Genomic DNA, 15,640 nt, shown 5'->3' on the forward strand with positions numbered 1-15,640 from the left:
AACTGACAGCGGCAGGGTTGGTAAGAAGCTCCAGACTCATGCTGCTGTGATAGGGAGGGCACATGGGCTGCTCCTCACAGGCTTCTGGTGCATCCTACGTTCTCAGTGATCACAGTGTCAGATATTTCTAATGCATGTATAATAGAAAATAACCTTCTGGGAAAGTGGCATTGAATGTGAAAGTACCTCCTGTGCATTCAAGTACCTTTTCCCCATGCATGAGCAGTACTAGTAAAAAAAACAAAAAAACCCCCAAAAAACCAAACGGGGGCTGTATTTGCTGACAGCTTGTCTGTGTTTGGGGTATTTCCTTGCATGCTGATATTGCTCCACCTGCTGCATCTAGCATGGCCATGGATTTCCCTGTTGCACCTGATGTCAGCGTACCTCCCTAGAAGTGGTTTTGTTTCATGGACAAAACCATGACAGCATCAGAAGTCCAACAGCATGAGGTGGCTAATGGTACCATATTGACCCACTGCTGCGGTTGCTATTAATATCGGAAGAAATTCCCAAATGTCACAGCCCCAGCAATAGCGCTGTTACCTGCCCATCTTTCTCTTGCCAAGCAGATCAGTGTCTTTTTACATTATCAAGTTCAGTAATTGCTAGATTTGCAATAGCTGGTGAGTTGATTTGCCATTTCATTTGAACAGTATCCAAGCTGACAATCCTTTTCAACATAGGGAGGCTGAAGGGATGTAGGAGAAAGGTACCTTTTCCTTCTCACTGGCTGCCAAAATGTCACCCCCCTTTTTAAGAACTGTGCATTCAGAAATCAGCCTTAGTGCACAGGCTACTATATTTCTGTTGCTGTTTTCATGTCATTATTGCAGCTGTAGTAACTCTGTTAAAGACAAGACAAAAGGTTGCTCTTTTCACTTAGAGCCTTTTCCATCATCCACTTTTGCAACAAAGGTTACCCTGAGCAATGTGTACATCTGTCTGTTCTAACTGTAGCAATACATATTATTCATACCTTGTCAATGTATATGCTAGAAAACAGAAGCTGAATTTATAGCTATATTTCCTCTCTGCCGGGGCTTTTAGAGTGAGTGTTTCAGTGTTTCCATTATAAACCCCTGTTTTCTGGGGTTTATAGCAGTCTTGAAGAGCATAGCGGTCTTGAACCATAATAGAAAACATGTAATGTTGCATTTACAATACAGCTGTAACTGCACATTAAAGAGTGTAATCTTCTCAGTGTACCCACAATGCTCCAATAAGGTTAATTCGAGTTACGTATACTAAGAGAAGAACAATATTTTACCCTTGGAGTTGGAGTTCTCCACTCAGAGACAAAGACAGTGTCTCTGCCTGCACCAGGCATCGTTCCTGGTGACAACCCATGTGAAAGCCCCATGTGCATGTGCAAGGCCTCTAGAGTATCTGCCTCTGTGGGTTTGCTGAACTGCTTTGCAGAGCTGGCCAGTGGAAAACAAGAGCAGGTCCTGTCTGGCTGCCTTCAATGATGGCATAGCTATGTCCAGATGTGGAGTCCTTAGTACAGGAGAGATGTGGATCTGTTGGAGCGTGTCCAGAGTAAGGCCACAAAAGTAGTTCAAGAGTTGGAACACCTCTCTATATGAACAGGCTGAGAGAGCTCAGGCTGTTCAGCTCGGAGAAGAGAAGGCTCCAGGGAAACCTGAGAGTGGTCTTTCAGTATCTAAAGGGGGGCTGTATGAAGCAAGGGATCTGACTTTCACAGGGTCTGTTGTGATAGGACAAGGGGAAGTGGCTTCAAACTAAAATAGTAGAGATTTAGATTGAACATAAGTTTCTTACAATAAAGGTGGTGAAGCACTGGAACAGGTTGCATGGAGAGGTGATGGATGTCTTGTCCTTGCTGTCATCCAAACAAGATTGGGTGGGATGGGTTTCTGAGCACCCTGATCTAGCTGTGAGTGTCCCTGTTCGTTGCAGGGGAGCTGGACTAGATGGTCCTTAAGATTCTCTTCCAACTCAAACTATTCTGTGATACTATGTAACTGGGGCAAAGATGAGCAGTAGATTGTATACCTCACCAAATGCACGGGAAGGTCTTGGTCCTGGCTGTCTTCACCATTTCTGCCCTTGGCTTCCAGTCTTGCATAAATCTAGGCCCCTCCTGAAACCCAAGGCATTTCTTCATTTCCAGACAGCTTACTCCATCTGGCATCTTTTATTCATGTGTCACTTTGCTTACTAGGGTGAGGGAAATAAATTAGAGTTCATCACAACATCCCTTCACCCCCCGGCTGTCTCAATTAGTCCAGCAATATTGGGTGGTTGCTGTTGTAGCCTCAGCTACCACAAGCAGAGCCAGGGCTTTTGAGGCAACACCTGATAAACTGGGGGGGATCTCTGTGGGATTTCTACTCTAGGAAAAAGTGTGTATCTCTATAGTGTTCACATTCAGAAATCCTAGCATACCTGGGACAGGGCCATAGCTTTTGGTGTGTGCCTAACATATCTGCCACTCTGAGCTAGCATCTAGCTTTAATTTTGGTTAGTACCTACTGTACCAGTCGGGTTGCTTTGTGAATGTACCTGTGAGAGCAGGTTAAGGTGGCAGTGCTGGCGAGTGGTGGTGTTCTGGGTTAGAAAGAGCACTTCAGAGCTGAAGTTGACTGTGAGTAGTTGCCAGGGTTGCTGGCCGTGCTCAAGCTGGAGCAGATTTATCATTGCAGTCCCTTGCTTGAGCTTGTTGTACTTAATTGGCTGAAGGTAAGGAAAGCAAAAGCATGTTCAGAGTAGAAAGAAACTTCTAATAAGTGTTTTAAAAAAAACAACACCCAAGACCCTTGTAGCTTGAAGACTTTGTTAGGTTCTGTGGTGAGTACAAAGCACTCCTCTCAGATTGTCACAGGGCCATGGTTTTCCAAGTTGAACTCTAGCTTTGATCAGCAGCCAGTAACAAGACAAAGTATGATGGCTTGAAGTTGTTTTCCGTAGATTTTTTTTTTTTTCCAGTGAAACTGAGAAGGTTACCTATTTCCTTTCTTCATTAACCCAGCCACAGTTTAGAGTTGGGCTCATCTGCCAGTTGGCAGCAGAAGATAGGAAAGAGGTAGGAGGCCGCACTCACTGTGAGTGTTAGGCTTGGATCTCGTCTATCTATCAGTCTAAGAGAGCAAGTTAACGTGAGCATTGGCAGGGCTGAAATTGGGTTGATCCTAAGTTCTTGCTGTTTCAGCTCACATGCCACCATACTTAGTCTTCCACTTAACCTCGCTTCCTGTGGCTAACAGGTCAGCTTATTGGGTTCGTGCCCTTTTGGAAGTACTGCTAACCTCAAGCATTCAGAAATCACAAATTCACTCTCAGATTCATGCGACTGCAGGAAAACCGTGCATTTTACTTATTTATTTATTTATTTTAAATCAAGCAAATAAAATAGCTTAATTAGGATTTTGGCCCTGATCCTTCTGAGTTTCATAGCTTGGGAACATCGTTTTTCTTGCTGTGAGGCCTTGACCCTCTTTGCCTTTAGTGAAGCCTGTATTTGTCACAATTGTACAAATGAAGAAGTAGCACTTTAGAAAAAAAAAAAAGTAATAATCAAGTACGCCAAGATTAGCAGTAAGAGCTCAGATGTGGAAATGTTGCTTTGGTTGTTGTGTAAGTTTGTTATTCACTTTTTCTGTTTTTGCCCCCTCACCAATTATGCATGCCTGTGTATGTTGTAACCTATCTGCTGAGAAGGAGTGGGAGGGAGCTGAAGGGAATTCTGATTTGCGAATCAGTGCATGAGGGGCCTGCAGAAAGGACTGTGGGGAAAAAAAAGTGATGAATGGGAAGCTACAAAAGGCTGAACTAGAGCAAAACCATAGGTGTGTTTCATACACCCTTCCGTAGCATGTAAGAGGCTACAGTTTGCATGTTAGTTATTTGTGTTCTGTCGTGTGGGTAAGAAAGCCTTTGGGAATACCGGGCATGATCTGACAAGGATTTTTCATCATGTGATGTGTGAATTTAGATAGAGAATATCCCCTGGATGGGGCATGTGTTCAGATAAGGCTTTCAATGTACTTTATGTTGCCTCTGTGGCCCACAGTGTAGAGACGCTTAGGTCTTCTAGCTATGACTCTCTGTGTTTCAGTGCACCCTATACTTTGTGTTCTTACAGCCATCTGAAAGTGTCCGACATGATTGTTCACCCCGCAATTGTTGGTATTTTGAAATATTTACATTGGGGAGCATGGTAAATATCTCCGAAGGCAAGAGAGTCAACAGGGCACCAGCGTCCCCTGCCTGTCTCAAACAGGAGCTTAAGCAGAATCACCAAACCCTGCACTCAACTTCCCCTGTCCCATGATGGGTTGTGTTGTGGCTTAAAAGTGAGGCTTTATGGATGCTGGTAGAGAACTGCTGAAGAGCTGAGGTCGCCCTTAGCAATTACTTTGAACTGCCACGTTGAGTCTATTTGCAGTTGTATCTCCTTTCAACACGAGGAGCTTCTGTGCTTCTTGAAGTTTGAAAATCATTATGATGGCAATAGTACTGGTCTGACTTGCTTGATTTTGACCCTTCTACTTGCTGGTTTACCTTCCCTTCTATACTGAGGCTAGATGGTGGTAATGCTTGAATTGTAGTGCCCATCCTGTTCTTTATGTTTGTATTATTTACTTCATCATGCATTCTTTTTCTTTTTGCTTTCTTATTAATCATGGAGTGTTAATTGCATCCAGGCACTCTGATGTCTAACAGTTAGAGGTAAGACACACAGGCAGATCTGATACTGTCTGTAGTTCCTATCTGGGACCTGATTCTACCATTCCTAGTCAGCTTGAAGGCTATCATAATCCATGGGAAGATTCTCTGTTCAAACATGGGAGTTCAGTTTGTCCTATCCACTCACAGCAATTCTAGGAGAGTGCACTCAGCCCTACCTCTTCTTGGCTGCTGTTCTTTACATTGTTCCTCTTGTTTGTGTCTCTTTAATCTATTTTTTTTCCATTCAGATGACCCAGAGGACTCAGTGGTCAGGGTTTGTCCAGCTGGAAGTTCAGGAGCTGTTGCTCAGGGCAGTACAATGTTGAGGCTTCTTGTTTCTGAAGCTGCTGCCTCTTTTTAAGGAGGCTGCATGTAGTTTTTCTCTACAGAAATCTCTCTGTATCCTATTGAAAGGATTCCATAATAAAATCATTGAACTGCAAAGTAGAGGAGAGGTAAGGTGGGAAATGTAGTAGTTGCAGAACACGTTGAGTTCTCAACATTTTTCTGTTAATGGGAGAAAACCTGCATTCTGCATCTTTCCATTTGCAAAGCTCAGAAAAAGACTGATCTTTGTATGTGCTGGTGTTGATTCCATGGGCTAGTAAGTGAAAGAGAAGTTGATAAGAGCAATTTAGTTAATTAAATTATAGAACATGCTGCTTCTGTAAAGTTTTTTGCAGCTCTTTTGATCTGTGTCTTTTCAGCTCGGAAAATTCAAACCTTGAGTTTGCCATCTAAAGTAGATTTTCAGTCAGAGAAGGTTAGATGTTTTTTCTCGTCATCTAAAATTTGAACTTCATACAAATAATTATAACATACTGTTTCTTATCGTGATATTGTTACAAAGGCAAACATTAACACTGCTTTGTGCTGCTGCAAGGCTTGTCTAGGCAGGGTTCTTTGGCTTTTGCTATCAAGGTAGAACTATTGATTCGTGAACATAAATCCTTACTTATCTCCAGTCAACTTTATAGCACAATGAAATTATAGGGTTGCTTGAATCAATCAATGTTTCTAAAGCAAGCTATAGAAATATAAACAAGTTACTGATTATTTAATAATGCCCGTTTGCTTAGAAATGCCTGGCCTTGGGCAGCAGATGTTGCATTAATTTCTGCTTTCTCTGGAATTTCACTGGGGCTGCAAGACCTTAATGTCACTATCAGCAAAGGTAACTTTATTTTAGAAACTCATTCTGAGCTCTCACAGCAAGAGGAAGAAACTGATGTTCCTTTTGACCACAAAATCTGTGCTATTTCTAAGTGGAGTTCTTTGAAATAAGTAGGATATCTCACAGCTTGTTGCTTTAGAGGGGACTTAGTACAGTGGCACTACATTTAGTTAGTATAATGAGGTATTTTAGCCCCTGTGATATTGACTGAGTTTGAAGTACCAAAACTTTTAGTCATCTAAGATTAATTCTGTAGGTGAAGTGCAAGTTTGCATAGTATTTCAGCCTTCCTGGAATTTTAGGGTAGGTACCCCTCCTCTGAGGAGCAGTTATGTAAATATAGCCAGGTTCTGACTTAGGGAAACAAATTAAGTAGGAAGTGTTGTGAAAGCAGCTTCCTCAATGTGGTTTCATGGTTGCAGTGTATGCTTTTTGGAGATCCAGTTCACTGGAGTGATTTTATTCAAGGTGGTTCAAGAATATTCCACGAGTCCATGGTGTCCTTTCAGTGCTCCTTGTCTGTTTGGAATGCAGAGCAGGATCTTTTGATCTGGACTCTGATGCCTCAGTGGTCTGTCTTTGGAGTAGTTTGCTACAGCTTATTGTGCAGGGGGTTAAGACCACCTGGTTAATCTGCTTGACCAATCTCCTTATACAGGGATAGTAATAATGGAGTCATAGCAGCTGTAAATCCCTCTGCTTTAAGACATTAATATTCCCAGGATTTTGGTTATTAAAGTTGTTTTAAATATGTATATTAAATGGAAAAAAAAAAAACACCAAAAAAACCCAACCCCCCAAAAAAACAACTCTGAGAACAGTGCCTTTGATCTTTTTGATTTGACCTACCTTAAAGATGTTAATAACTCATTTTTGCTCTGGAATGGTTTTTTGTTTAAGATAAATTAATGTTCTATACATACACAGTTTTGTACATGGCTTTAAAGCTTACATGTAAACTAGTCTCCGATTAATCTCATGTTTTTAAGCTGTTCTGTGGTATTTCATTTGCAGTAATTTGTGGCTAAGCTGTCTGTATAACACAATTTCCTTGATCTAAAGACTGTGCTACAAATTTCTATAGAGAGGAACTGCTTTAAAATTAAAACTTAACACCTGTCTAGACTTCCTTCATCTATGGTGAAGTTGATATGGCTCGGCCTTAATTAGATTATTATAGACCTTAAAATGTATGAGGTAGCATAGCATGAGGGAAGTTGAATTTGGTCATTAGCAAGAGTTCTTGGTTAGTCAGGCAGGTTAGTCATTAGCCTCCAAAATACATGAGAGCACATTTTCCATTCAGTGTGCTTTGAAGACTGGTCAAAATCCTTAATGTGATTTAGGTCTACTGAGAATGTCTTTAACCCTGCTTTTTTAATAAGCTCTGTATTTCCTGTCTGAGAGATACTTGTTTATGTCTGGCACTGCTGAGGCTCACTGCCGCACCTGTATTAATTTTGAAGTTGAAACACATTGTTTTGGAGGAGCATTAACAAAAAAATGATATTCTTGGAATTAGAGCAGACAGGAATTTAATGAATGAACATTTCCTGGAAAACCTGGATAGCCTTTTTTTCTCTTTTAGTTGAGGAACATTTCAACTGCTTATACTCTGAATGTAGTAATGCACTTCCCTTTTTAATATTTCCTGCTGCCAACATGCATATATATGCTAAAGTTCAGTCCTGTTTCTGTCTCATAGGTCTGCATTTTGCTGGGACCTCTAGGTCTGCAGCAGCGTCAGTGCTGAGGGAGGAGGAGTGAGATGGGTATTCTGAGTGTAAGTTTGTGTTTGAGATCGTGGAGGAGATCGGTGGATTTTCATTGCCTGAGGAGAGAAGAGCTCGGATGGCACCTCATCAAGGAACCGTGAACTTTGGTAGAAGTTGTTTTGGGAGAACCCCTGTGGAGGCAAATGCAGTTAGTGCTGAGATGAAAAGGCCTCTCTGCTTCAACTTGTCTCTGTCTTCCTTCGTCAAATGGTTAGTGAGGACTTAGTATCTGTCTCCATAGTTTTTAAATATCCTTATATCAGCCTGAGCAACATATATGCACACAAACAACGAGAGGTTGGTGATAAATATATCTGCTACTAAGTTGTTAATAAGAATGTTTTTTCTCATGTAAATGGCCTGATAGTAAAGCAAGGATGCTGAAAGCAGGACTGATGAATATTTTGTTTTTTGTTGCTGTCTGCATCCCTCCTTATTCCTTTCCCCTGCCCCTCAAAGTGTGATGGATTTCTCTGACTCTTCATGGAGCCAAAGTACTAGACTCTGGGACAGCACTTAGGTGTGTTCCAGGTGAGTTTTGGAAATATTGCTGCCTGCTGCCCTTCCCAATGGCTGGAGGTGCCAAGTTAAAATCCTCTAGTAAGAAACAGGTGCTGAGGATTAAAAACCAAAGCAAAAATAAAACTCCAATATCAACAGCAGAAAATTATGGTTGTTGTTGTTGGGAGCTTGATTATGTGTTCTCTTCCAAATTGGATGCTGATGTGAGAGCCTATTTTCTATTATAATGTGTGTGTTTAAGAACTGTTCATCCCAACTACCTCCCAGTGTGACTGGGAAAAGGCTTCAGTGCACTTCTTAAAAAATAAGCAAGATCTGTACTCTGTGTTTGCTGAACTTAATAGAACTTCTGACACTGTCTTGAATAGGAAGGTATCAATCCTCCACATGCAGATAAATCATAGAATCATAGAATCATAATGGTTAGAAAAGACTTTTAAGATCGTCTAGCCCAACTTTCCACTTCCCACCAGTACTGCCCACTTCACCATGTTCCTTTGTGCCTTTTGACCTTTAACTAAAAAGCCAAGAAAATTAATGCACAGTGAAACAGGAATATTATTTTTTTACCTTCTACATTTGTGATAGGGTTTCTTTGTTTTTGGAAAGAATGTAATGAGTATTGATATTTGATTTTTGTTTTGTTTTAATTATTTTCTTCAAGTGGGATTGGCTTCTGCCCACTGACTAATTCCTTGCATCACCGGTCTTGCGTTTTGTAGCAATTGTTCTTAGGGAACTTGGCAGCTGCAAGCTAGCAGAGCTGTTATTGACCCTGAATAGCAATAGCAATGTTAATACAATAAGAAAGGTTTTCTGTGATCTACCTTGCTATCCTGTGGAGCCAATGAGCTGGTTAACACCTTTTACTTATTCTGCAAGGATCTGAGGCTGGAAGGGAATTAATGCAGTTGTGAAGCACAGAGAACCAAAATAGAAGTGATTCAGTTAGAGTAGAGCCAAATCTTCTTAAAATTAAACTCCATTGTGTTAGAGACTTTACTTTTTTGATACCTATATTATTAACTTCTCTGATAAGAGGAGGAAATGTAATACAGTGATATTGGAGGAGCCTCGCGCGTTAAATCTAAGCTATTATCTTGGGGTTGTATGAGAAGAAACCACTCTTCATCCGGTGTGTTATGGGAATCAGACGTTGCAGACTGCCTCTTTCTCACTGAGTTTTTTGGTTAGTTTTAGTTCCCTTAACTTTCAGTACATTATGGGAAGGCTGCTGTACATTTATGCGTAGTTTCGTAAGTTGCAAATGATACCGCATAGTTTCTGGGAATTTTATCATGGGCAAGTGTTTACCTGCAAATTGCAGCTGCTCATGTTGTAATCTGCAATATTTTTTGATACTGGTCTTTAGCAACTTTGTGTGTAACAGGTCTCCTCGCATAGACATGCTTCAGGGCTTACTTTCTGGTTGACCTTTCTCATTATACCAGATCAGATTTTTGAAATAGGATTGAGGTTTGCAGAGAGGAAACTGTGGAAGAGAACTGAGGAATTCACGTGCTGGGGCAACCCATTTCCTGAACTGCAGTCAGACTGTGTTCGGGCTGTGTGACAACTTGACTGTGCCATGGTGCAGAAACACATAGAAGCACATGCTTATATTAATATTAATCCAAATACCAGAGATTCTCTGGCTACATACTAATGCTGTGGTGAATGGTACCTCTAGAGGAGGCACTGTATGGAGCCAGGAAAATATGCTGTGGTACCTGTGGACCTGAGATGATCTGACCAAACAGTGCTACCTATGCAATGGCTGGTGCGAGTGACTCTAACTTACCATGGTGCTACAGTTGTATTTTTCTGCTCATTAGTTTCTATATATGTCTTCTTGTAGTCACATTAGAAGAGTTTTCCCCTAATTCCTCCTTTTAGCTGGGGTAATTTCAGCTCTACTGTGTTTAAAGTGTAACCAGTTTGGAGATAAGTGCCAATGAAGTTTTCTGTTGCAGAAATGCTCTGGTTTTATTACTTCACAGAACACCACTGTTTGCATGCTAAGACACGGACGATGGGTGGTCATGTATTCTTCCTCCATGATCTGCACCAGGGTCAGGCTTTCCTTCCCCTCCTTCTTTTTCCCACATTTTCCCCAGTCTCCCACACTTGTTGTCTAGAAACCCATTTGACCGCACTGATGTCTTAAGCAGTTGATATGTAAATATTTACTGACATGACAGTCAGCAAAAGGGGAGGGGGAATTGCTACATCCTACTATTTGGTAAACCTAAAAGTTGTCTCTCTGAGTGTGCAGTCGATAAGAACAGGAAAGGTTTGCAGTTCATACTTGACTTGATGTATTTTTGCCCTCTTGGTTCCTGTTTTTGTTGCAGATGTCATTCAAATAGCAGTGGGAGTTTTATCAGCTCTTGAGGAGACTTTCCCTTGTGTGCAAACTTGTACCACTGAAGGCTGACACTGTGGTGGAGGAAAATGGAGCTCGCAGATCTCCTGGTGTTTGCCTCCGCAGAAGTGAACAGTACAACAGTCACCCTGGCTTTACTGGTGATACTCATGGTTCTTCTGTACTGGTAAGTGGTAATGGCAATAGGGGCCTGCTGAAGTTCTCCCAGCATCTACAGAGACTTCCTATTTTTATGGTGAAACTGGAAGATAGCTGGCTGGAAGGGGTGCAAAGGGCATGCTGGTTTGGATGTAGAGGTTGAAATACATGCTTATGAAACTCATGTTGCTTTTTAGAGAGTTCTGTTCTTGCAGTACTTTCTTTTGAGTGCTTAACCAACAAATGCTCACTGAAATTGTCATAAAACTTGTGGACTTAACTGCTGTTGGTTTCTTACTAATTTCTGTAGGCTGCAGGAGCACTGATGCTGGTCACAGAGAAACTGAATTCTTGCCACAGGGTCTTGCTGGACTCTTTTTTCGTACAGTGATACACACTTGACCTTTGCCAGGTTTCTTGGTTTAACTGTTGCTTGAATTTCTTTTCTTGTTCTTTCCACGCTGAGTAATGGACAGCCACCAGAATAACAGCAACTCTAATGTTAAGTGCAGTAGACACAACAATGAGCTGTGCTGAGATGAAGGGCAAAAAAGTACCTACCACAAGCCTGTCCAGATAATCTGTTTTGGAAATTAAAGTAGCTGATCTGGGAATGCTTTTCTGACTCTCTTCACCAGAGTTCCTCAAACCCTGCTTTTTAGTCAGTAATGCCTTTTCTCATTTCTGTGTGGGTTCAAGAAATAATTTCATGAACAGTAAGAGAAGAACTTCAGAAGAAAATCCAAAACTAATCCAGAAAAGAATAGTGATGACATCATGAGTTCAGCACAATTCTAAGAGTGTAAAGGGCGGATCACTTCTGCACATGTTTCTTGATTCTTTAATCCTGTCAAGCTTTGTTCTGATTCCATATCAAGGGAGAGTCTGGAGAGACTGAGAAGAGCCAAATCAATTCCCTCTTTGATGTGCATTGCCATATCAGATAGGTGAGCAAGCCAATTTTATAAGATCTGCTCAAATCATCACAAAGGTCCAGGTCCCATTGCCTGTTAATTTTACTTGGAAAAAGAATGGCAACACTAGATCTTCTTGTAAATCCATGCTGTTTGGCTACTGACCCATGAGTCTTCATAAGCTCAAAGTAGCTGAAGAGAGGCCAGAGGAAAAGCCATGGTTCAGAAATGCAGCACAAGGTCTAGTGAGCTCTGGCAGCCTGTGAGATGACTAGAAGAGCGTGGTACTTCCATGCTGTAAGTGTCAAGATGGGCTGAGGGCTGTGAAGGCACAGAAGTGCTCTGTACAAACTTACTGTGTTCTGATGCATGCTTCTCCAGAGCCTTGCTTTGTGGTTCATTTTAGGAAAGGCTCTTATGAGAAAGGCCCTCTTGTAGAAAGGAAGGCATGGAAGTTCTGTGCTGAACTCTGTCTCAACATAAATGAAACAGATTGCCCCGGTAGAGGTGATGGATGCCCTGTCCTTGCAAACATCCATGCAAGGACAGGCTGGAGGGGACTCTGCAGAACCTGATCTAACTGTGGGTGTCCCTGCTTACTGCAAGGGAGTTAGATCAGATGGCCTTTACGGGTCCTTTCCAGCTCAGTGATTCTATGATTCTATAAATAAACTTGGATCTAAAGGCAGACTAAAGGCAAGCTTGTACCAGGCACCTAGATGCAAACAGTCAACTGTCATGTAAGCTGCAAAAACAGCCAGTGTAGGGGTGAGGTGGGAAATTGCCTTACTGTAGAGGTACACCATTCCTTGTTTCTCTTTTCCTGGCTGAAGATGAACTCTGTGAAGGCGCTGTGTAAAGAAAACTGGAGTTTTATGTGGATAAGTGTTTTATGCCCTAACCTGTCACTGATCCTATTGATCTACAGATGCAAGTTGATTTTAGGGTAGTTTATTAAATACAGCTGCCTTTAGGTCACTCTTTCAAGGAGGAGATGGTGTTGTTTCTTAAACTTGCAGTTAAACAAGTAGGGCAATGTACATGGGCTGTTGGTAAGCTTTCTTAGTTGACTAAGCTATGTGGATCCATTAATTTCAGTAAAGTGCAGTGAGTGAACACATAAGTTTAAAACATGGAGCACATCTACATGAATGGTTCTTGTTTTTCAGACCTGTCAATATATTCAGATAACAGTTTACTTTTTATTATTTATTTATTCATTTTCATATCAAATCTCCATTTAAGCAAACGAGTACAAAACAATTCATGCTCACAGCCTTCTTTCTTCATGGTTGAAATTTTGGATTCAAGGTATTACTTAAGGAGTACACTAAAGATTGTGAGTAAAATGCAGGTCCCTAATTCTAGAGAATGGTTTTTTATATTACAGCCATGTTGCATGCAGAGTTGTGTGGTTCTTCTAGGAGTTAGAAAGCATCAGTTTAACCTGTGATGGGAGTATCAATAAAGTAATAATTACTAAAGTTCCTTTGATGTTTCCATTGTGAGCCTTACTCTCATATTTTAATAACTTCTGAATACCTCTTTTTTTTTTGGGGGGTGGGGGGGGAAAGCTTCTTAATTCTGCCAGCATTATAACCTCTTCAGGATGGCAGTCATAAGAGAAGAAAAGCATGAATATTTGCTGTTGTAAATTTTGGGATGCTGGTAGCTTCTGTTTGATCAGGGTTGTAGAATGTCAACTGTTCTGGGAATACAAAAAACTAGACTAGTTTTGTCCACTTTTCTTTTGCTTTAAAAGGCTTACAGGCGAAACAGAAGGCAGTTGTAGGGAAAGAGATGATAAACCTAATGTACGCTAGAATTGTAACATCGTGATGTCAACTGCTGTGTTACTGAGCTATCTCCTTAGCAAGAATTTTGTGAATGGCGTTACTTGGAGGTTTAAATGACGCCCTTGAGTTGCTGCCCATCAGCTAAGCCTCTGTAGCTGTTAGTGTGTGCATTGTAAGGCCAGCTGTGATTTATCACAGTTCAGCTGACAAGTGATATCTTGCTAAATTGTGATAAGACCAATTTCTTCACCTTTCTGGATAAGGTGAGGTCTTATAAAGTGAGGAGAGAACTGGGGTTGGTTGTGGCAAAAATAAACTTCGGGAGAAGATACAGGTCTGAAGAGGAAATTTGGATGACTTGGTCATTGTTTAGGCTGCCTCTTATAGTACAATCAAGAACACCATTCATTCTGTGTTAAACACCGTCTAATAGCACACCTGATTTCTCTTATGTTTTCAGTAATGTAATATGAGGATGTGTCGTGTCAGCCTTAATTCAGAGGCTATATCTGTATTTATCCTCCATATGGCCTTAAAAAAAGCCTCTGTAGCAGATTTAAAATCTCTGTAGCAGATTTAAAATCTCCTGTAGCAGATTTAAGTCAGCCCATCTAACACTGAGAGTGCAGGAAGACTTTTAGGTATGCAGTCTCTTCAGATTTGGAATGGAGCGAACAAACCTGAAGCTGCTTTTTTTTTTTTTTTTTTTTTTTTTTTTCCTGTCTTCTATTAATACAATCTACTCAGGGTTACTCCTGGGGTGGAGGTTAGTTGTCTGTTCCTTCCCCAGCTTCACTACTTGCTATCGGTAGGTCCAAGTCTCTTCCCGTAGACCTCATACCATGGATTCTTCAATGGCTGTTGCTACCTCCTTATTATTGTGATGGACAGTGAAAATACTTTATTAGGGACAATAAAACAAACAACAAAAAAAGCAATATATGTCAAGTACATAAAGCCTGGTAATATCAGAGATACAACACTGAGCAGTCCTTAAAAAAAATCAAAAGTCTCATGTCTGTGTCACTTCCACCCTCTGTGATTTCTCCTAGCCAAACTGATTATCAGAGCAGTTTCTTCTAAGAGCGCTCTCTTTCTCAGTTCCAGGGGCTGCTGTCTCTGTTTGCTTAATCTCTGTGAAACTCAGGGTTCTTTTCCAGGCATGAAATAAAAACAAACACTTAAGGGAGGAATGAGGTTAACATTTACAAATCCCACTGATATTCTCGACTGAAAAGTGTATCTTTACAACATATTGTTCATTTTCATTTCAAACATCTGCTGAGCAGGGTATCCCGTGCTTGGCTGTAGCTGCAAACATCGCTTTGTCTCTTTTTGCTGCCTGGGAAGATATTTGATAAAATGAAAGCGGGAGTTTATTTTGCTTTAAAGTTTAATGTACCATAAACTCAGCATTATGAAGAAGCTGTCACAGCATTCAAATACCTGTGTTCAAACCAGATGATCAACCCCTTGTCTAAACAAACCTGGTTTGTTTGGTTTTTTTATCAAAAACGTGGAGGTTGGATGGGAGGTGTTTGTTTGTGTTTGTGAGATCCGTGTTTAATTGTACGCTTTCAAGCATAGCAGAATATATACTGGTAATGTCCTTGTCTGTTTCTGAAAAGCTAAATTGTTCATAAAGATGTCATTTTTACTTTAATTCAGTGTTATGATCACTTATGTTAGAGAAATATGTAGCCAGAGTAAGAGATTTGGGTTTCCCTGGATTGAGGCACTGTCCATGCATTGCATAACAAGTCAGTCCTGACACAAAGTATTTGCTATCTCTGATGAACACAAATGAAAATGAAGTCCAGTATTTTTAATTATTTATTTTTAATTCTTGTCCTTATGCTCAGATGTTTGCATGCATTTAGATGTGGGGGTTGCTTATATATGGGGGACAGTGTGTTAGAGTTCATTAGCAGATAAGATGTCTATGGTAGACCTCTTTATAAGTTAACTTCAGGATAGTGGTATTTTGATAGTTATCTTTTTTTTCTTTAAACAAGATGCCACCTAGAACAAGATGTTGCACAATTTCTTCTTGAACATTTCAGTATTTGAAAAGATGCTTGATCGCTGGAGCTTTATGCTTATGAACTGAGTGCAGGTACAGGGTGAGCAGGTTATTGTCTCTAACACATGCAGATAAAGCTTCTGGGAAGATCCCATATCAGATCCTTGCTGAAAGAAGCACCAATTGTGGGCATGTATGCCTAAGCTATTTTAGCTCT

The 15,640-nt window shown here is 40.8% G+C and overlaps 1 protein-coding gene across 3 annotated transcripts in view; it reads left to right on the top strand.

Annotated features, from left to right (window-relative positions):
- Positions 1–15,640, top strand: part of TBXAS1 (thromboxane A synthase 1) — a 238,029-nt gene that overhangs the window by 1,507 nt on the left and 220,882 nt on the right. The window contains exons 1-2 of one of the 3 annotated variants that reach the window (XM_015867313.2): positions 7,579–7,854; positions 10,521–10,718. In XM_015867313.2, coding sequence (XP_015722799.1) covers positions 10,621–10,718 — 98 coding nt within the window. In that variant the 5' untranslated portion in view covers positions 7,579–7,854; positions 10,521–10,620. Of the gene's footprint in view, positions 1–7,578; positions 7,855–10,434; positions 10,719–15,640 lie in introns of those variants that run through there. The other 2 variants (XM_032445779.1, XM_015867322.2) reach the window with 2 other exon arrangements.

Source organism: Coturnix japonica, chromosome 1, assembly GCF_001577835.2.
Source record: "Coturnix japonica isolate 7356 chromosome 1, Coturnix japonica 2.1, whole genome shotgun sequence".
Lineage (NCBI taxonomy): Eukaryota > Metazoa > Chordata > Aves > Galliformes > Phasianidae > Coturnix > Coturnix japonica.